The sequence below is a fragment of the Acanthopagrus latus genome, chromosome 18 (assembly GCF_904848185.1).
Source record: "Acanthopagrus latus isolate v.2019 chromosome 18, fAcaLat1.1, whole genome shotgun sequence".
Taxonomy (NCBI): Eukaryota; Metazoa; Chordata; class Actinopteri; order Spariformes; family Sparidae; genus Acanthopagrus; species Acanthopagrus latus.
This window is the reverse complement of record NC_051056.1, coordinates 23787968-23810251: the sequence shown is the minus strand read 5'-3', so window position 1 is coordinate 23810251 and position 22284 is coordinate 23787968. Positions and strand designations below refer to the sequence as shown.

Sequence of the window (22284 nt, the reverse complement as noted above, 5' to 3'; positions counted from 1 at the left end):
TCTGTAAGTAATCTGCAAAGTAACTCGTATCTGAAGTTAGTGGAAATGTAGTGGAGTAAAAAGAACTATACGCTACTCAAAAGAAGTTGGGGATATATTAGTCTGTCACTTCATTGTTTATCCTGTGACATGTCTGAATTTTTATTTTGTATTTTGTGAATAATTTGGTCTTCAAAAATAATGCAACACATTTAATTTGACTTTTATTGCATATGAATACACATGCATGTATGCAACAATAACAAATTCTGAGTAGTGTATTTGCCTCCAAACTGTAGCATATGTAGAGAACAGAGATTGGAAATCCTCAAGTGCAACAACATGGAAATCCTTCAAGTTTAGTACTTGAGTAAATCTACTCAGTTACATTCCATCAATGCATGTACATCCATGAATGTTTAAAACTGGTGTTACTCCTCACATCTTTACTACTATTACTACTTGGTCACCTTATACTTAATGAGGTATTTAACTCCTGAGTATTGTTATTTTCACTGTACTGCCCCTCTGTGTTGGAGCTCTGTCTCTCTGCTGGCTGGTATGAGACTGTGCACTGGGCTCGGGAGCGCGCCCGCGAGCGTGCACGCTACAGAGCGTCCTTTTGGTTTCCATGGAGACCTCAGACGGCAACAGAACACGGAGAGAGAGGTGTCCGACCCGATTCTACTTCTGAGCACCAGAATTTCACCTTAAACTTTTCGGCGACGTGTTCTGGACGCCTGAGGAGCTCTGAATCGGGCCAGAATCATCGCTTTGGTAATCTGGTGAGTGAACAGTTCATACTTCGCTGTGAAAAGACGAGCTAACAGCAGCGACTGTGTTACCTGTGAGGAGAAAAGGCGGCTTTCTTCACTAAAATGAAACTTTATATTGTTCCGCCATTTGCCCGCTGGACTGTGTTGTAGAGCCATGTGGCATCACATACAAAGTGTCAGAGCATTATAAATCAGATTCTACACACCATAAGTGTGTCATTAGGTTGTTTTATTGCATTTAATCGATTCGGTGCCAGCCTTCATCCAATACAATGACTTTGTGTGAGACGTGCACCTGTCTGCCCGACACGCTTTGTGTTCATTAGCTAAAACATGGTTCTGTAAATGTACACATACTGGACTTTGAACGTGTAGTGGATGAACGGGTAGCTAACATTTAACTGAATCAACCAGAAGGTTTTTCTTGTCTCTAGCAATTTTTACCAGCTCTTTTAGTCTTTATGTTTAGTCTTTTGTAGTTTTAACGAATCTGGAGTAACTATCCTCCTTCTCGTGTTTTTGAAAGGTGGTATTTACATTTTATTTACTGCCCTTTTACAGTAAGGATTAGAAACAGTTACGAAATACTAACGGAGTGGCCTTATACCACTATTGATGCTGTTAATGTTCGAGTTATTGATTTTATTTTGAAAAGAGGGCTAGTTTAAACGTTTGATTCACTATTCCTGCAAAATAACATAGGTTAAAAAAAAAATACTTATAGTGTGGCCTTTTGTCACTCATTGTTTTGATACTCTGGTAGTTAACCTGCAAATTGGAATCATTGACTTTATTTTGAAAGGAAGGCTTGGTTGTTAAAGTTTTGTTTGCTATTCCTTCAAAATAAAAGAAATAATATCTCCACTGAGTTTTCGATCTGCTAAAGAATTTTCTAAAGAAGGCATTTTGTATTTCTGTCCATCCTGAATGAATGTTAATTTCCTCAGGTTGTTTTTTGCTTTACAGATTGAAACCCCTTTGAGTTAGCAGATTTGATTTGGGGCTATATAAATATTCAATATTTATATAAGTTTGCATATATTTGTATATACATATATAGTACAGGCTGTTCAATAGGAAACACATGTTTATTCTACAATGGCAAAAGGCAAAGTCTCCTGAGGGAAGGGGAGTTGGGGGCAGCCTTACTCATCCACAAAAAACAGCAGCAGAAAAAGTGAAGTAGTATGTGTGAGACAACAGTAAAGAGCAGACAGACAGAAATGTGTTGTTACGCCTGCATGTATCATGAATGTCTATGTATGTATGTCCATGCTATAGTTCTTGAAAGCTGCTTTAGAAATAAAGTTAATCCAGTTTTAGGGTTTTTTCAGGTCGTTTAAGTCTCTGGCTGCAGCAGACTAAAACGATGACAGATCAGATACAATATTTGAAATGAAACTGACTTTTAAACCCGACTCACATTTATCAGTCCTTACAGCAATAACTTTGATTGATTTCTGTCATATCTTTCAGTGGTCACACAACTGAATGATCCTGGAAGTCTTTTCCTGGGAGAGAGATGGAGAGTAGCTCTCACACACTGCCACCCTCGTCACCATGTCCTTCCCCTTTTGGAGGGTCCCTGCCTTTTTCCTCCTCGCCACAGCAGACCAGCACACTCCCACTTTCCCCAACTTCATTCCCCCCTTCCCCTGATTCACTCTCTCCAGCCACAGCAGAGTCTGTTCACTCTTCCTCCCCTCTCTCACACTGCACAGCCTCTCAGTGTCTCGAGGGACAAAACATACAACACCTCAGCCCGGCGAACATATCTGACCAGGATGACCTGACCTGCCTCAACTGGCTGCATCAGAGGGGCAACCTGCTGCCACTGCAGCCTCTTCCCAAAATGACACAGCTGCCTCAGCAACCTACCCATCCTCTTCCTCCTGCCTCGTCCAAACCACCGTACTCCTTCAGTACCCTGATTTTCATGGCAATAGAAGATTCACCTGACAAGAGGCTTCCGGTGAAAGATATCTACGAATGGATTGTGAACAATTTCCCTTACTACAGGACAGCCATTGGAGGCTGGAGGAACTCTGTTAGACACAACCTGTCTCTGAGCAAGAGCTTCCGCCGCCTTCAGAGGGACAAGAGCCAGGTGGGGGCATGACTCACGTCTACCACATTAACAGCAACCGGGTCATGTAGTGAGTAAAGAAACTGTGATAATTCATTGGACACACGGAAATATCCTTGAGTGGCACACAGACTCCATACTGTGCTCAGCATGTGGTATACTTGTTGCGTTGTCTAATGTGTCAGAGTTGGTTAAGTCTGAATGCTTTAAGTGGCTTTGTGTATTTGTTTCAGTCCGTAGGGAAGGGATCGCTGTGGTGTGTGTGTCCAGAATATCGTCCGGCGCTCCTTGAGGTGCTGAAGAAGACCCACAGTTATCACAGCACCAACAGCAACCTGATCAACACGCCGGCACTGTGAGTACAATCACACAGTTCATGTGTGTGCAACAGGGCCACAACAAATATCTACTTTAAATCAGAATTTTTATTTCTTTTAATTTTCATCTTTAACTCTAGATATTTCAGAGTCTAACTGACAATTATAAACATGCTATAAGCATCAAAGTGTAACATCCTGGAGAAAAATAATTGATTGTTGAGTCTTATTTCCAGGTTATTAAATACAGATGCTTTGAGTTATTGCCAGTCCTTTGGATTGCATAGGTGGATTAAGGTGGTCTGGGGAATTTCTTTCCCCCATCATCTCCTTGTATGTTAGTATGTTAATGTTTAAGTTTGCTGTCTGCTGTAGAGCAAAACATTCCCAAATGTCATTGATGTCAAAGACATTCGGGAATGATGTAGGCCCGTCAGCCACCCCCACTGTGACTGACTTCACGCGTCAAAAGGTAGACACCCGGTTATAATAATAACTGGGCAGGTGTTGTCACTGATTAATCTAGCAGAGCGAATGCCGGATCCAAACTTTCTCAAGTGCTCATGGTAAGAGGGGAAAACACATATCAGCAAGGGAACAGACTTTGACTCAACACAGGTGCTCTACATCGAGTGAATACCCATCTGTTCACTCTTTCTCTATCAGTCTCCCTCACTAGGATTCTTTTTCTTTTGCAGTGAAGTGTTTCCACAGTTATTCCAGTTGTTCCAACATAACCTCGGGACAGCGATCGGGTAAAATAATGCCTCTTCCTGTTTTGGTTGAGCAATAGCAGACGCATTTTCTTTGTGCTGTTATTCAACCTTATTTTTACCGGGAAAACCTCTTTGATAAATGGGATTAAAAAGGGAAGAAAAATAATCATTAGTTGCAGGGTGACAAAATATTATAAGAATTTGTGGGTATTCATGTGTTGTGTGGGTTTATTTTGCTGTTGAAACAGCAACTATTTTGTTCTGGGTTGCCTCCTAACCGGAGCAGTAAAACCTCATTTGTCTGCAGTGGGCCAGGTGCTTCTGAATAATTTAACATTTCAATGCTGCTCTCTTCCTGAGGTATATTTTTAACAAACCACAGACACTGTATGCATGTAATTGTCTATTTTTCCTGTGTTGTCTGCAGGTTGGAAGAAGCTGAATTCGTTGTGCCTGAAGTGTGCGACTCTTTTGAAATCTCAGGTTAGTGATGATGATGAGGAGACTCACAGCAGGCTCATGTCGGTTAATTAGCATGAGAACGCACATATTTGACCTTTCATGAGGTTATTTCAGTCTACAATATCTTATCAATGGAGTAACAGCTCTCTGTGACACTTTTATTACCTGCAGCTTTTATACTGCTCTGCAGCTTTCTCAGCATGCAGCATTGTTCTTGTGTTTGTGTCCTGTTGTCATGGCAACAGCCTTCTATTACCTTGGTAGCCCAGCAATTGCCTAGCTTCGTCCCCTTTATGTGCCCTCGTTTTTGTTTTTTTTTTCCCAAGCCTATGTGCTATATGGGCCAACAATTTCACTGAACAATCTGACAAGTGGCTGTTCGGCTGGCCTGTATGAAAACAAGTCATTAATATTAATGTCTCACTTTCCGCTCCAACCGTCTGATTTTTCATTTCCTGCGTTTATTGTTTCTTCCTCCTGCAGATCCTCTTTCTCACACCCTCCTCCTCTCTACGTCCTCACCACAAACCTTGACCCATGGCAACCTAAATTTCTCCGAAAACCCACCGTGCCCTTTGACCCCAGATCACGAGGAGCTGGTCACCATGGAGTCGATTGATTACCAGCAGGAGGAGGTCTGTGAGGAGATGGAGAAGGATCCCCTGTCAGACAGCGGGTACATCGAGTTACACTATTACCAGTCTCACCAGTACCTGGTGCTGCCAGGTGACACCGAGCTGGACCTGGAGACTGTGGAGATCCTTCAGCTCGATGCCGAGGCCCAGGAGGCTGCTGGGTCTCTGCTGGACCTCGCAGGCGGTGGATATTAATGTTATATCACGTTTAACAGATGCAATGCTTCAATCCAACATCAACAAATCAACATTATGAGGATTAATGTTGAAAGTTTAAATTGATAATGGAGGGAGTATTTTTAAGATCGATTACTTCTTCCTGAGATGTTGACACTGCCCTATGGCTCCTTCCTGTTTTGTTTTTAGATAAAAATATATATAATCAACTCTTTTGATGGACTAACAAGGTTATGGATCATATTGCTTCACATAGGCATTTTCAATGCAGAGGCCGAATTTAGCATCAATCAATGACAACCTGGACACAAATTTGAGAGTGTCTGTGATGATAAAAAATAAGGACAAAATGATACTTTAAAGTATTACAAGAGGTTACAAAACTACATTTTAAGGTTTTCCACTGTGATTTTCTAACACAGTAAGTTCATTCTCAGGGGTGGAGGGAGTGCTTCCAACTCAGCTAGAAAGTATGTTTCTTGATTAAGATTTCCCACATTAAAGTAAGTTTTATAGCGTTGAAACCTGCATATAACGAAGAAAAATTAAGGCCAGTGCTGCACTGGATCAGGAGTACAGATCAACTGATGTTGTAAAAAATCAGGTGCTCTTCAAGTATAGGGAGTCAAAAAAAAAAGGAAAAACATTGTATTAACTTGTGGATAGAAGTTACAAGTAACTTGGACAGTCACTGTTCTGTATTTTTTTATTTTTACAAAAATAGCTCAATACACTGCTCAATATCTGCACTATTACCGTTTCAATATAAGATGTGTTACCAGTCAATTCTTACAAGTGGTGACCAACTTTTCTTTTATAAGGTTTTCCTAGTACTTACTCAATGAGGAAAAAGCAGCATTTAAAACAAACGTAAGTCAAATGTTTTGGCCCCTAACACTGTTACTGCTGTATTTTCAAAAGTAGCCGAGTATAACACTTAATAAAGAATATTTAATTTATTATGTAGTTGTAATTGTAGATTGAGCTCATAAAGTGAGAAAGCACTTCTCAATTACAAAAATATAAGTACGTCCAATTTTATGTCCAATTATTTTCTTTTTTTACACTTATTCTTCAGAGTTGATTTAATGTACATGCTGTCATGTTACTGAATCCCTGGATGTCTTTGAATTTCTGTGAGTCTGAAAACCCAGTTATGCTCTTGTAAGCTAAGCTATACGCTGTTTGAATCAGGAAAGGTTTTGATACGTAGTTGAAATGTAAAGATGAACTCACTGCCATTTAAACCACTTTACATTTCAGGGTACTCTGAGATTTCTGTTTGTAAATTATATGTATTTTTGAAATCTTTAGATTTTGTAATCTAACAAATAAAATCTGTCATGCAGTTCTGGTGACCTTGGCTGATTTTATGTTCAGACAGTATGTCAGTTTTGGTAGCGTTAGTTTGTTGCCATTAAAACAGTGAAAGCAGGTAACCAAGTAATAAATACAATATTTGTTAACTTTAGTCACCAATTACTTTTCATATTACAAATATATACTTTTCATATTACAATATATATATATATATTACCTGCAATCAGATAAAAAAAGGAACAATACAAAACACATTCTGGCCATAAGAAAAATATAGAATATTGGAGGCGGGTGATAGTTCAAATCATATACAGTATCTACATACGTGTAAAAAATATATGTATCATTTACTTTTACCTGTACTTTTTATACTCTAGTAGTTTTAATATCACGTAAGACTTATGTGGTTTTTACATGATATCATTACTTTTACTCTATCAAATTAAATCAGTTTTATTTATATAGCCCAAAATCCCAGTCGCATATTTGTATTATTATGTATTATTCGGATATTCTTCGTATTTGTGAGTATTCTCATCATCTGTTGAGGATTGTTGTGGTTCATAATATACCTTTAGGGGGCGACTGAACCAATAACAATCTGCTCCATACGCACATGCTGCTACCCATGCAATAACCTGTTGCTAGGCAACATTTTCGTTTCTTTTTTTTTTTGTATCCATGAAAGTTCTTTATTCTTGATTTGTTTACACGCAAAACACCTAACCTGCTTTACATAACTCATCCTGAAGTTCCGTATTCGTAACTTTATGAATAAAAACTACATTCCCCGGAGCTGTGAGCGAAGGGTTGGACGTCGGGTAACGTAGTTCGTAGTCAGGGACAAGTACATGCAGGAAATATCACTCAAACTACATTACCCATAAGCCGGTGCGCACGCAGAGGACAACCCGGAAGTTTGTGAGGTGGTGGTGGTGGAAAAAAGTTCTCATAGTTGTTTTCGTGCCAGTGTAAATAGCCACATTTCTCCACTCTCCAGCGATTGTGTTGAAGCCGTTTGAAGACATCAAAGGTAACATTGCGCCTTGGAACCGAAGCTAAAACGAGGAGGAACGTTATTTGCAAACTGTTAAAAGATTGATGCAACGTTATTTCTTAACTCTTGTTTTTCCGTTACAGCTAACAGTTAGCATTTGGCTGTTTTTGTTTGAATACATGGAGATATACAAGCTATTAACAACAACCGTTACCGAGTGAGATGGTAGCCTGTTAGCAGTAATGGGAAGTAGTTTGCTGCTGGGCGTCTTGAAAACATTTGAGGTTGACGTTGCTATCCGTTTAGCTTAGCTGTGACGTTGCCAGTGCAAGTAGTGCCAACGTAGCCAACATCGCTGTCAGCGTTAAGTGGCAGCTGCTAACATCCGTGCTGTGGGGTACAGTTTAGTTCATCTCACGCGGTCATGCGAAACCCGCGTACATTACAAAATATGGTTTTTGTCTGATGGCTGGAGATGTCTTTATTTGTGTTTATTTGACTCGTTCAAGCACATTCACCGTCCAGAAATGCCTGGCATGCTGCTCCTGACTGCCACACCTTCCTGAGGTGCTGCTCAGCTTTTTTTTTTTTTTTTATGAAAAGGGGAGAGCGAGCTTTGGTGATTGTAGTCACACAGACGAGCTGTCATGAGAACACATGCCTGTCTGACTCACCATGGGACAGGCCACCCTCCTCAAAGTAGCGACAACAATAAAGTCTACTGAAGCAGCTGAAATGAACAGGGCATGCAAAATCTACTAGCTAGAGGCAAAGCAGCATGACTCCCAAAAGAGCATCCCACAGTCGTCCTTACACAGAGCTAAATATTGTGTGGAAGGATCAGTGCATAGAAGATTATTAGTCAGCAGCTTCGTGTCTGTGGTCAGTTGCATGGCTCAGCCTAGTGATCTCTAAGAAATTTGCACTGGAGTTCTACAGATAATGTTTGTTATTGATTAATGTACTGATTATTTTTTCCATTATGTTTTTTTTTTTTTTTTTAATCTGATCATTAGCGGAGGAGGAAGGAAACATTTTATGTGCCACAGTGTTGAGAATAATTGTCATCCATTAGAACATTCATTAATAATTTCGTTGTGAATTGTCCATTACGAGGAACACAAGCCTAAACAAAATCTTGGCAATGCTTGTGGCCAGTCAACACACACACACACACACACACAACAGAAGAAGTTATCATCAAAGCAGAAGTGTTTAGACTAACCTAAACTACAGAAAAAGTACAAGCACCTCTTCACATTTGTGAAACAAATGTTTGATGATTGTGTGTTTTAAATATTAATTTATAAAACTACTAAGTGATTATCAGATTTTTTTATAGCCACCCAGTCAATGGAAAGACCATTAACGGTAAGGATTTTATTGCCTATAAAAGTGTGCTCCGTATGAGAGCGTGAAGCATTTAACTGAACATAGGTGCTCTATTCAGAGGAATGTTGTTCGCAGGCTGTTCATTCCTGATGATGGACACCTTGAACGGCGTGATGTTTTTCTTATGCTAAATCAAAATAGAAAATTTATCACAAGAATTAAGTCTGTTTCCCAACCAGGCAACACCAAAGGGTCTGACTAATACCTGACTAATACCTGGAATAATCATTATTCCTATCTCAAGGAAACATTTAAGTCCTTGGTTTCTCTCCCAAATCGCAATGATCACAGGGTAGAATGATTAGCAGAGCTGAGTATTTTTCTGATTATGAGTGTTTTTTGTGTCCAGTTGCCCATAAAATAAATACATTTCTAAAAATGTGCTACTTTGACATGAGGATGATAGCCACAAGTGTTTCTGGAATTTCATTCTCTTTACACTTTTTCTTGTCTCCATGAACTTTGAAAGTAGTTAAGGTGTTGTCATAAACACCCACTCTATCAGAATTTAAATCAAATGCATTTCTGTTGCAGACTTATATTATTTTAGTCAACTGAGTAAAAAGTAATCAGCAACTATATTTGTAATCGATTGATAGTTTAAAGTAATTTATCAAGATAAAACGTTAAAGATTTTACTTTTCTGGGCTTCATGGATTTGTAATTAAACATGTTTCAGAGGTCACTTTGTACACAAGTGAACAGATAAATCAATAATAACAACTAACAAACTAATATCTACCTTGTGTTTTTGTCTGTGCTCCTCACAGGGACCAGTAGCTCTTAAGAATGGGGAGTGAGCCAGGCCCAGTTCAGATCGTCACAGTGTGTAAGGAGGATCACTCCTTTGCTTTGGACACGGAGGCGTTGGGTCGGATTCTGTTGGCTCCTGAGGTCCGAGACAAACATGTGGTCGTGCTGTCAGTGGCCGGAGCCTTCAGGAAGGGCAAGAGCTTCCTGCTGGATTTCATGCTCCGCTACATGTACAGAAAGGTGATTCACACTGTAACATGATTATCAGTGTCAGAGATTACACCATACTCCTCATATCTGTCAACAGCACTCGCACACCAAGTTCCCATACCTGAGGGGGACATATTTGGTGCTGAAGTACTGTCATGTTAACTGATGGGTGTGTAACAGCAAGGACGTCACACTACTGACTCATTCCTCCTCCACTGCCAAAGGTGTGAGGAAATTGGTCTCAGTGGGAATCAAACCTGCATGCAGGCATTCCACATTATTTCCCCTCCCTGCTGTAACACGTCAACTGACAGGTTCCCTTAAAGCAAATCATTGAGAATGTAGTCATTTAAGGAGTGGAGTCCTCGTGAATCGGTTGTAATCAAACATAAAGCTTGGCATTGCATTTGCTGAGATTTTGGGTCACTCTGTTACCTTTACTGTAGTGCCGCCGTCAGGCCAGATGTTTGCTACCATTTTCTCTCCTGTCATGTACCCAGTGCAGTCAAAAGAAAAGCTAACTGTGAAGATAATTATGACATGATTGAGGGTGACATTCCTCTGAGTGCTTTTTGTGCTGTAAATTATGTAGAACAGCTGGAGTTTCTACGAATGTATCAGGATAAAATGGCTGCTGCAGCTCAATTCTTCAGTATAATTAGACGTACATGACGAGGCACGTTGCAGTTTTTGAATAAGCTAGAAGGTTTTGATACAGAGTTTCACAGAGACATACCATGGTGCCCCTAATTTGTATCTCTGCAGGGTGATATAAACTGGCTGGGCCAGGATGAAGAGCCGCTGACTGGATTTTCTTGGAGAGGGGGTTCAGAACCAGAGACGACAGGCATCCAGCTGTGGAGCGAAGTTTTCCCCGTCCAAAAGAGCGACGGAACAGAGGTATGTGCACTACATGTTTGTCAAGCAATTAGAACTAAATAATTTCTATAAAAATTGTCAGTGGTCATTATCTGAATTTTGGCCTCTTCTTCCTCCTCATCCCTCGTTCTGTTGTTATGAGTATAATGAAAACAACTGTTTGTTGTAGCCTTGCATGTAGACAGTGATACTCCATTGAAAGGTTTTAAAACTGAAGTATTCTTTCTCTTGGCAGTGCATCAGTGTTTATGTCCTGTACTGTATAATGTCTCTGTGCTCCTGTAGGTGGCAGTAGTGTTGATGGACACTCAGGGAGCCTTTGATTATCAGTCCACTGTTAAGGACTGTGCCACCATCTTTGCCCTCAGCACCATGACCAGCTCAATACAGGTGACTGATCTCTTCTGATGCCACTGATTGAAAAGTTTGTCTTCATATTCATCACAAGGTGTGCTCACATTGTCCTCTTTTGTAGATCTACAATCTGTCTCAGAACATACAAGAGGACGATCTGCAGCAGCTACAGGTCTGTTTTATTTGGGTGTGACAAAGTCAATCTGATGATGTCAGCAGACATTTTGATGCAAAACACCTGCTTTGATTTTGTTAGTGACGTATGTTTGAAAGAAGAACAGGCAGTAGGACTGTATGATTTGGGCTGAATGGTTATTTAAGGACTTGCACTGCTAGATCAGTTGCTCTGCAGATTTTGGCACCTCAGTATTAATTTAGCGTCATGGCTGCCTCCCCCTCACAGCTGTTCACAGAGTACGGTCGTCTCGCCATGGATGAGATCTTTCAGAAGCCATTTCAGGTGAGAGAAACAATCGATGCAGTGTTGCTGAAGTTAGACACGTGTCTGATGTTTTGGTTCTCTGTTTGATGAAACTGTTTCTTGTCCTCCCACAGTCTCTGATGTTCCTGGTCAGGGACTGGAGCTTTCCCTATGAATACCAGTACGGATTTAAAGGAGGCAATGAGTTCCTGGATAAACGCTTACAGGTACCGCTGCCGTCTGACTGATTTGGCAGAATATAAATAATACGCTTAGTTGATTCTTAAATCCTGAGTTTCGGATTATACCTGACAGCTGTCTTTATTCTTAAAGGTTAACGAGTCCCAGCACGAGGAGCTGCAAACAGTGAGGGATCACATTCATTCATGCTTCACCAAAATTTCCTGCTTCCTGTTGCCTCACCCTGGGTTGAAGGTTGCCACCCACCCTTCTTTTGATGGACAACTAAAAGGTACGATCTCTGTTTTCCATGCTGTTGTACTTGGTATAAGGTTGCTAATGAGCATAACAACTAGTGTTTTAAGCGCTGCCGTGAGTGTTGATGTATTTGTTTTGTCAGATGTGGCCCCAGAGTTCAGAGAGCAGCTGGAGAGCCTGATACCTAAACTGCTGCACCCGGATCGTCTGGCCGAGAAAGAAATAAATGGAAACAAAGTCACTTGCCGGGGCCTGCTTGAGTTTTTCAAGGTAATATCGTCTCCCAATGAGTTTTCTTATTAAAACTGAACCAGTTTCTTGTTCCTAATATTGTAATTATTGCCTCACCAGGCTTACATCAAGATTTACCAAGGTGAAGACTTGCCACAACCAAAGACGATGCTCATGGTATGTATGTGCTTTAATGTTCAATAAATGCAACATTCACTGCCACTAGATGTCGCTCTAGAGCTACAGCATCTCCGACCAGAAACAAAGGGTGGTGTCTGCTGCACCTCACCCCGAGCTAGAAACAGCTGTTGTATTGTTCTCCTCAGAGCCACCAGACTCCACTGAGAAAAACAGCAATTTTATCTTGCAGGTGACATTAAAACACCTCATTCGATATTGACAGAAACAAAGTAAAACTCATCAAAACTGTCATGGTTAGTCTTTCCACTGTTCCACCAATCACCAACTCTGGTTTGGACAAAATAAACCCTTCATTCACCACATGTGGGAAAATATTCTGGTCCTGAATGTGTGTGTGTGTGTTGTATTTTTTTCCATGCTGCACATTCGTAATGTATTCAACTCGATAAGGAGCTCTTTCTTTAATCTGCTGAACGACAGAAGTTCACGAAATGTATTTATTAGCTTGCTAGCTACCTAAGGCATCAAATAAAATGTGCTTTAAATGGCTAAACTTGAATGGTTTCAACAGAAATGTGAATGCCTTCGGTTTCACTGTTCAAACTGCACGCCATTTTACAATGCTGTGTGTTAACTCTGCTAGTCTCTTTATAAACGTGGGAAGCGCTGACAGTTCCACTGAGAGGGACTCATGTTCTGGTACCACTTCTACACCAAAACTAGAATAAAAATATATATGTGTTATATTTAAACTTGCTAAACCCACAAAAAAGGGATGAGCAATTGACTCATTTTCCGTTGCCAGGACATGAGTTTGCCCATTCTTTTTTTTTTTTCGTCTGTAGTGTGTCATGTTCATCAACATGAATGTGCAGGATTGAACAGTAGGAAGCAGCAGACCATAAACCACATCAGACTATATTCAGTCTGCCGCCTGGTTGCTGCCATATAAATGTTTAAATTCTCATCTATAGAACCTTTGAACAAAAATTCAAGCAAACCACTAATTTTCCTGTTAACAAGGGGACAACTTTGACTTGGTTACATGTGTCTGTTTGTCTCACCAGGCTACAGCAGAGGCCAACAACCTGGCAGCTGTGGCAGCAGCCAAAGATCAGTATTATAAGAACATGGAGAAGGTGAGCTCACCTACATGGGAAAAATCTAAACATTATAAACAGAGAAAGGATAGATAATTATCTTTCCTATCTCTCTTTTCTCTGTTCATTCTTTTTTTCAGGTGTGTGGTGGAGACCTGCCCTATGTGGCTCCTGAGTCTCTGGAGGAAAAGCATCACTTCAACGTCCGAGAGGCTCTTCACGCCTTCTCCTCGACCAAGAAGATGGGCGGACAAGAGTTCTGTGACCGTTACCAAGATCAGCTGGAGAAGGAGCTGGAGGATATGTGGCAGTCATTTGCCAAACACAATGAGGTTAGGAGACTATTCCATAAACAATTTTTAACCTTTATGCTGATTTTTAAAGAAATTATATTATATTGTATATATATTTTATATGTATATTCATGTATTACACAAAACAAAGTTGTTTTTGGACTTTAAATTCTTTTGGTTGTGATATATTATTAATGCTGTGTTTGTTCTAAACTATCTGTTTTTCTTCTTTGCTGTTAAAGTCCAAAAATCTCTTCAGCGCCTTCCGGACACCTGCAGTGCTGTTTGTCCTCGTGTGCTTCCTCTACGTGCTGTCAGGTGTGTTGCTCTTCATCGGCCTGTCAACCTTCGCCGTGGTGTGTGACTGTACTATGGGTGTGGTCATGATGTCCATGCTGACGTGGGCCTTCATCCGCTACTCTGGTCGGTACCGGACTGTGGGAGTAACCATCGACCAGGCTGCAGGAGTCGTCCTGGAGCAGGTGAGAATAATGTGTTTATTACTATCATGGTTTCAGTTAGACCACCATACCTTTTGTCCAGTGCATGCACACTTAAGAGCCACTAGAGGGAGCAATTGATGTGTGTAAGGACAAAATGGCATCTCGGAGACATTAGTAATGGAGCTTTTGACTCACGCTGCCATAAAGAACATGAACACATTCCATAAAAGTCATGCACTGTGTGATGTTCAAAAACTGGTTAAGAGCTCAATAACAATTTGAATTTAAACCATCACTTTCTATGAAAGGTTTATTTGCCTCTATAAAAAAAAATAATAATAATTAGTGCACCTTCCTTGATATGGTCATTTCTGACCATTTTCAGGGTAGCAAATAGTTTGTTGTCATCAGAGAGAAGCTGATGGTCATGTGGCTTTTCGTAATCAAATGTAAAACATGTGGCTAGCCAGCTGCTGTGTCCACAATTAAGCCACTTTAGTGGTGTTTAAAGATCTTACAGTCCTCTCAGTTGAATGGCACTGAGGTGTTTCTCCAGGTCCAGTCTCTTCTGGGTTTCAGGTACAAACGTGTGCCGGCAGCAGTTCGCTCATCCTCAGCATAAAACAAGTAAATGGCTTAAAACAGTCGGCAAATAATTCAGTTACAGGACAGTGAATTTAGCAGTTTTCAGCAACAGGTCATGTGTATTCAGTGCTCTGAAGTCCTTAATCCTGTTTTTATAATCTTCCAGAAAGAAAGAATCAAGTAACAAGTTTAAGGTTTCTCTGTAACTCACACCAGGATGACGGTGCAAAACTTGAAAAGTGCTTTTGCCAAATACAGTGCAAGTTTGAGAAACTGCATAATTATTAAAATGTATTACAAGTCATGTGGACGTTATCTCATTGTCGGTCCACCAGTTGTACTCACTAGAAACAGTGTTTGCAGGTCTTGGTGAGCGCTCTGTACATGTGAAAAAAAACTTTGAAGCTGTGTCACTTGAGTTGGCAGAAACTGTGGCTGAAGACTGCAAGTTTGAGTATAAATAAAACATCTGAGGGTGTGGGTTAAAAAGGAAGTGGCTTTACCAAACCTCCCCTGTTGGCTTTTTTCTGCTTGGGGCTACGCCAACCTCTAGTAGCATAACATACCTATCTGTCATCTATCATATTTCTGAACGAACTCTCAGCATGCGAGTTGCACTGTTAGTGATGGAGGCCTCACATTTTGACAAGTTAAAGTAGAGGAGCAGGTGAAATATGTCAGTATCATCATCAGCAATACATGAATGTATACTAATTGTTTTGGCTTCAGTGGCTGATGATACGTGGCTTTCAGACAGTCTCTCCTGGAAGAACCTGCACTCTTCTGCTAGACACAGAAGGTCAAACCCTGCTTGCTTTCTCACTACCTGGCCCGTCGCGGCATGTACTGGAAATGAACAATAGAGTGTTTGTTTTGTGTGTTTTTGGATTTCACTTCCCAATGTTATACGTGCAATATCGTTCTGTTTGGCGACCACTTCTACGTCCAGCCGTAGTAAATGTGAAATAGTGCACCACTTCACATACATCAGCTGTGTTGGCTCCATGTACCTTTTCTGGTGGACCAACCACTGCTGGGTGATTTAAAACACATTACTACTGTGCAGGCAGTGTGTAATACAGCAAATGCAAGGGCTTACTTCAGTGGGCCATAGGTGCATTCATCATTGTGTTGCTTCATGCGGCAATAAATAATGATTTGGCAGACATTTATTTAAATTAAAATCCTCCAGACTATTACCTTAATTCATTTATCTCTTGTTACATGATAAATATTTGTATTTTTCAAGCAAAATGTCTCTCGTTCCTCTTCCTGTGAAACATTTTGATGGCTCATTTTGAACTCAGGAGTTGTTACATGACTTTATCCAATCAAATGTAACTCAGGGTGACATAACGTGAAATTGCAAGTGACTTTTGTGTAGAAAGCAGAACTGTTAAATTGGAGGCCTGTTATGGATTACAGGTGGATTTAACCTGTGGAAACAGGACTTATTTGGTCAGTTAACATTTCCCCTCCCCCTCCTGGTCTGACTCCACAGGTGAAGGGAGGTGTGTGTCGTGGCCAACAGTCCTCCACAGCGTCATATCTTTCAACAGCTCCATAAAAGTCATTCTTCAGTCGCAGAGCCACGGCCACTTAGAGCGACCCAATCACATGTTAAAGATTTGATTTAGATCCTTCCAGTAACCAAACCAGGAAATGCGTCACGTTTCAGAAGCTGACGACGTTCTGACTTGTCACTTGTTTCGCTGTGACTTGGAACTATTACAACTGCTTTCACCTCATAGTTAGTATTTACATTCTTTAATCATTTTTTATGGAATATGTAGAGCTTCATTTTCAAGTTGGAGATTAGCAGGATCCCACGTCAACTCAACACAAAGCGAGAGTACAACATCCCTACCAACAGCCCACAGAGGGTATTTGGAGTTCACTGTGAAGTTCAAGCTGCTGCTTACTTACACAAAACCAGAAGTGGTTTCAGTGTATCGAACACAGCACTTCCTGGATGGTTTAAAAATATGACGAGGAGCCCACATGTTGTCAGTGAATTTACCTCCTTTTAAAAACGAAAACGGAAGTCAGCAGATGTTGCAAGAAACACATGATGATACAGTACGCAGTTAAGTGAAGTGTCCTCTCTTTTTTTTCCCTCTGTTTTCAGGCCACCGTGGCGTTGAATAAGACGAGAGGTGCGAGCGCTGTTGACCAGAAGAAATCCAGTTAGAGGACCTCTGGACCCTCATAATCTCGATGCAGTGCAACCAGCACACAACACAAGCACACATTCAGCACTAAAGCCTTATCATGCCACCCACTGGAATAAACATGCAGCTAAACACACTGGCAAAAAGTCAAAATACGATGCCAACACACCAGCATCTTTATTATGCACGTTATTCTGCCTGCTAAAGTCCAGGCTCATATAAAGGTGACTGGAGTGAAACCATCCCACTCCCTCTTACGGATACATTGTGTCTTAAATTGACACTGCCTTCATTTTACAAGTTTACAATTGGTCTGAATAGACAAATCGATGTTTACTTTAAAACTTCTAAAACACTTAAATGTTCTAGTACAGCTGAGAGCGTCTCACTCTGCTGTACGTTGTTCGGACAGGGGTAGTCAGGGTGCTTTTGAAACAGCTTCTGCAGTATATCTTTAAATAATTACCTTTTTGAAAAAGCTGGCTTTAAAGCTCATACATGTATACATCTTTGTGGCTATATTTTTTTTTTACTTTGTGGCCTTAAAAACATTCCATTCTGTTTGTCTACTTGCTTGATATTTGATATAAAGTAGCTTTTCTAGACTGGTGAGCTGTCACTAAACAGGATACGCACTTTCTACACAGCACAGTAGTTTTACGTAGCCGCGCTTAACGAGAATGTAATTTTGTTTCAAGTGCTTTGCAGTTTCTTCCTTGATGGAAATGTGTTACACTTTGTAGATTTTGATACTGCACACAAGACTCTTCCAATGAAAATATATATATAGGAACTCATGTTGTGCAAAACTTTCCAACTCCAAAGATAAAATGAATACTCAAAGGTGTTAAATATCCAATATAACCAAACAAGCCAATAGTCAGCCAAAGAGTTAGCTTTAAATATTTGAAATATACTTTGACCTTTGTACTATTATCATTTCAAACCTCAGTAATATATGCTGAAGAACTTTACTCCTTCAAAAATGTACAAATTGGTGTCTATAATTACTTTATTCAGACAAAAACTGTTAAATATACGTGAAAACAATAACAAGCAAGATGTTTAAAAAGACTAGAAAAGCACGCAGGTTTGTACTGCTTATTAATTGTGTTTTCAACGATTGCAGCACTTGAAGAGATTCTGATCAAATGCGATGGCTGTCGAAAACTCGACAAAAAAAAAAAAAGTGAGTTTACAGGTCTTCCAGAGTACGACTGCAAATGTGAAGAAAGTAGTAGAAAGTCTGTAGTTGCTCCGGAGGAAGCTGCATGGAAACTGATAGATTACCTTGATTAAGGTCACTCAGTGGCTGAGTTGCATTGTGGGTAATGTAGACATCAGGTTTTGAAAAGCACTCCACTGGTCTTACATTTAAGTGTTACTGTTGGACTCGTTGTGGACAGTTGATGGAAATCAAGACAACATAAACCAGAAATATCACCTTTTTTATTCCACTCATTCGCCTTTCTTTTAAAAACATGGTACCTACATTACCCACAATGCAACAACATCACTGGACACAGTTAATCATATTACATGCAGTAATATTTCTGGAGCTTTGTACTACTTTCTTCACACATGCAGTAGTACTTCACAAGACTGTAAACACACTTGAATGTGTAAAATTTGTGGAGTTACCCTTTAATATGCAGTCATGTTATTATGTTTGCACCTCAGAAATGATGTAATACCTTTAGGGACCACTTGTAGCCTGTGTTATCAGCTCCACTGGGTGAAAACACCGTGACACTTCACTGTGATGCAGTTTATAGAGTTAACATGGTGACGCGGCTGCAGCCAAACGCAATATTTTAACTATTTCACAGTTAAGCATTCGCATAAGAAATCTTAATCCGTGTAACATTATTTTTGAAACTTTGTACTTTTTGGTAAAATAATCCCTATACATGGCTATCAGTCCGGCTTGAAACTATTGCATGTTTGGATCAGAGCTTTGCTTAAAATGACTTCATGTAACAGTTGCATAACATCCTGCACATTGAAGCCAGATTACATTAAAGGAAAGAGTTCTGGCTGACTTGGTACTTACATCTTCATTTACTTTCAGTCATTTAACCAAACAGCTGTGTCTTTGAAAATTAAGTCATAGAGGAATAAAAAAAGGTGTACTGCTCAGTGGATTTATTAGGTTTTAGTTCCCCTCTGTTGGGCCACACAGGGCTTCTCAGGCCAGCGCAGAATGAACCAGGCATTGGATTAAAGGACTGATTATTTGCAACCATGCCCTACATCTCTGAATATGATCAAACGCAGATTCTTTTGGGAAACATTGGGATTGGAGAGGAAGGAGCGGTGGAAAGCATATAGTGTCGTAAAATAGGACTCAATGTCACAAGACTGTGTGACCTGAGAGGACATGTAGGATCCAGTAGACTGTGTTGATTTTTGCAATGTGCACCACCAATAAACCAGGTAAATGAATGTAGATTGGAGACACTAAAAGCTGATCGACAGTGCTTTAATTCCACAGTGATTCCACCAAACTGTAGGTGTAAGTCATCAGATCACAGGGCCAAAAAAAAGAAATGTGGAAGTATGGAGCATGAGAGACTCGATCCATGATGTTTGACCATCTTTTTGCACATTCCATGTCTGTCTCTTTCCACGAGGAGGAGGAAAGAGGAGGAAACTCTGAGATGTTTGAAAAGCTCTTTTGCACTTCCCCTCCTCTTTGGTGCTTTTTGCACACAGCTCATTCCAAAAGTGAATACATGCATGCAATATTGTAGTAACAGCTGATGTAATCATCTCCTGCAGGGCTATGGTGGTCTTGGCTCGAGAAATGCTGTTTTGTAAAGAATAAACAGAGCTTGAAACTGTTGATGCACCTTTCTGGTCTTTTCTATCAACTGTACTTTATCACAAAAGATCCTACAGCGATAAAACTTTATTTTCAGGTGTATTAGCACACAGATCCACCAGCAGGAGTTTGGCCAAACAGTGACTAAAACCACTGAATATAATTTCTGATTTCTCTCAATATTTTCAAAATATTGTTTATGTCAAGCTTTGATTTAATTTGGTGATTTCCATTTTACGTAAGTGTGCAGCCACAACATTTTCTTTTACAAGTTGCATTTGAATATTTGACTCCGAATGAATAAAATCAGCTTAGATTAAACTTTGCTGTTGTTGCATAGAGCCACGTTGTTGTTGGTGACATGTTGAGTGAGACAGATTATTTGTCTCTCTCCTTTCACTACCATACATATTTTTTACAAAATAAGGGCCTGTGGGCTCCACTGTAAGGGGCGTGACTTCGACTCTCTATATGTCTCCTTTAAACCAAAATTCCAACATATTTCAATAAAACCAATGTTTAAAGTTGCACTATGTAGTTAGATAACTGAGTGAATTGTATTCATTCTTTCATGCCAAAACAAACTAAACCAAAAAAAACCTTTATTTTATTGACTAAATAAACTGAATTAACAAATTTCTCCAAAAGAACAACACAATTTCATACTGTTTATGTGTCGGACCCTGCCACCTTACTAGCTTCAACCTTATTTTCCTCTGAGAATAGCTTGTATATTCAACTATCATTAATCCTCATTAAAATTGTAAATATTAAAATTCTGAGTTTGAATGTCTCCTCCAAAACCACAGTGTCCCTTTATTGTAATGATATGTAGGCTGCACTGTGTATGTCCAGTGATCTACTGTGTGCCATACAAACACTGAGCTATTACATAACATGTAATAATATATAGTCTTTACTGTAGGATGAGTGAAACTACTTTTTGTGATTTGCAATATACATATATATACATATATATGTGTGTGTGTATGTAACTTTATCAAGAGAACAGCTGAAGGTCCAACAGGAAACAGGATGAGAGAAAGGGGAAGCAACACACTGCAAAGGGCCCCAGTCCGGAACCTGACCCCAGGGCTGCTGCATCCAGGACAAAGCCTCTGTACATGGGACCCCTGCTCCACCAACTGAGCCAAACAGCGACCGTAATGTGCAATACTGACAAAAATCTGGGGTGTCATGTGAAAATATTGTCAACTAAAGTCATCTGAAGACACCACTGGCAAAATGTGAGTTCATGTGTATTTGATAGAATTGTTTTATTAGCTGTTGCACCACATAATGAATGTGGGTCATATTTTCCCGATGTGTTTACAACTACAGCACCGTTTTCCTTTAGGCCGCATGTCCCACAACAAGGAAAGGCAGCAGCGCCTCGGCATTAATTAGCCTCAGATGTGATGCTGTAGCGGGAGCATCAATTTATTCTCCGGAGAAATGTGTTTATTCATCCCCGTGCTTGTTGTGTCATCGTCGTCCCTCATCTTCCGCCTCTCCTCCTCCTCTCTCTCTCTTTCTCTCACACTCTCTCTTTGTGTGTGTGTGTGTGTGTGTGTGTGTGTGTGTGTCTCCCCTTCACGAGATGCCGTGTACAAAAATCTGCTACAGCGAGTTTCGTGTCCCTTGTTTCCTTATATGGTGATCAGCGTCGCGGCCCCGCCCCTCCTCATGCTGTGAGCGAGGCGCGTGCACCGACCGCCGCCGCTCACTGTTCGCTTCCATATTTGGAAGTGAGTCCAACCAAAATCGCGCGGAGGGGAGGGGGGGAGTGAGGAGGGAGTGAGGAGGGGGGGAGAACAGGGGAGAGGAGGGGAGGAGGGAGGAGGGATGGCAGAGAGTCTCCTTCCATCCTGAAAACCGCTTAGCCATCGACCGACTGCTGAATGTCGGTTGAAAACAGCAGCACAACAGTTTTAATTATTAATCACCCGTCACGCCTGTAGTGTAATATTCCATAGCACGTACAGACGTCAATGAAGCAGACCCCGACATTACAGCGTTGGTCTCGATAACAGCTACATACACGTATTAAATAAATAAATAAATAAATAGGGCACCATAATAACAATAAAGGAATAAAGTACAGGTATAGCTGCAAAGCATCAAACGGTCGAATCACGTCTGTAATCTTCAAGTGTACATCAAGCACTAATTGAACACGATTAAATATATAATTTTTCAAATATATATATTTTGAACATATATATTTAGCACATCGTCAGAGAATTGTAGATTTATTGAGACGCTACATAAACACATACTCCCATAATGCTCTACGCTATTGATTTGGTGTGTTTGATTCGTCTACGCTTGCTGGCCGCCACCGCTAAGTTACATGAAATAATTATTTTAAGCAGCCAATATAACAGAGAGAAGAAAAACAAAATTTAAAAAATATATAAAAATAATTTAGAGGTAAAACATTGTTCCGCTCAAACGTGTTATTGTCTGATAACACTGGTAACAAAAAATATTAAAAATGCACCACGAGCAATAGTTTTTAAACGTGTTTGATTTGTGTATATAAAGATACTGAACTGAAGCTAATCATTAATTCGATTTGATT

General features: G+C 40.2%; 2 protein-coding genes across 3 annotated transcripts; both read left to right on the top strand.

Moving 5' to 3' along the window:
• Window positions 1-595: 595 nt before the first annotated feature.
• si:ch211-145o7.3 (forkhead box protein N2) lies at window positions 596-6499 on the top strand. Of its 2 annotated transcripts, XM_037076850.1 has the most exons (6): window positions 596-764; window positions 2232-2862; window positions 3075-3196; window positions 3857-3913; window positions 4302-4357; window positions 4820-6499. In XM_037076850.1, exons 2-6 carry the CDS (start codon window positions 2278-2280, stop codon window positions 5164-5166), a joined length of 1167 nt encoding a protein of 388 aa, XP_036932745.1. In that variant the 5' UTR covers window positions 596-764; window positions 2232-2277; the 3' UTR covers window positions 5167-6499. The 2 variants fall into 2 exon arrangements, with proteins under 2 accessions (XP_036932745.1, XP_036932746.1); XM_037076851.1 differs by lacking the exon at window positions 3857-3913 and having other exon boundaries at window positions 597-764.
• Window positions 6500-7343: 844 nt separating this feature from the next.
• atl3 (atlastin 3) lies at window positions 7344-19721 on the top strand. Its single transcript, XM_037077145.1, has 14 exons — window positions 7344-7501; window positions 9628-9850; window positions 10586-10720; window positions 10985-11089; window positions 11175-11225; window positions 11457-11513; window positions 11609-11701; window positions 11808-11946; window positions 12055-12182; window positions 12264-12320; window positions 13352-13423; window positions 13525-13716; window positions 13920-14159; window positions 16834-19721. Exons 2-14 carry the CDS (start codon window positions 9647-9649, stop codon window positions 16894-16896), a joined length of 1536 nt encoding a protein of 511 aa, XP_036933040.1. The 5' UTR covers window positions 7344-7501; window positions 9628-9646; the 3' UTR covers window positions 16897-19721.
• Window positions 19722-22284: the final 2563 nt, after the last annotated feature.

Coding starts and splice junctions, on each gene's coding strand:
- si:ch211-145o7.3 (XM_037076850.1), top strand. CDS start 2,278: ATGGAGAGTAGCTCTCACACACTGCCACCCTCGTCACCATGTCCTTCC. Junction 3,914..4,301: donor AACCTCGGGACAGCGATCGG/GTAAAATAATGC, acceptor TGTTGTCTGCAG/GTTGGAAGAAGCTGAATTCG. Junction 4,358..4,819: donor CGACTCTTTTGAAATCTCAG/GTTAGTGATGAT, acceptor TTCCTCCTGCAG/ATCCTCTTTCTCACACCCTC.
- atl3 (XM_037077145.1), top strand. CDS start 9,647: ATGGGGAGTGAGCCAGGCCCAGTTCAGATCGTCACAGTGTGTAAGGAG. Junction 11,090..11,174: donor CCATGACCAGCTCAATACAG/GTGACTGATCTC, acceptor CCTCTTTTGTAG/ATCTACAATCTGTCTCAGAA. Junction 11,226..11,456: donor ACGATCTGCAGCAGCTACAG/GTCTGTTTTATT, acceptor TCCCCCTCACAG/CTGTTCACAGAGTACGGTCG.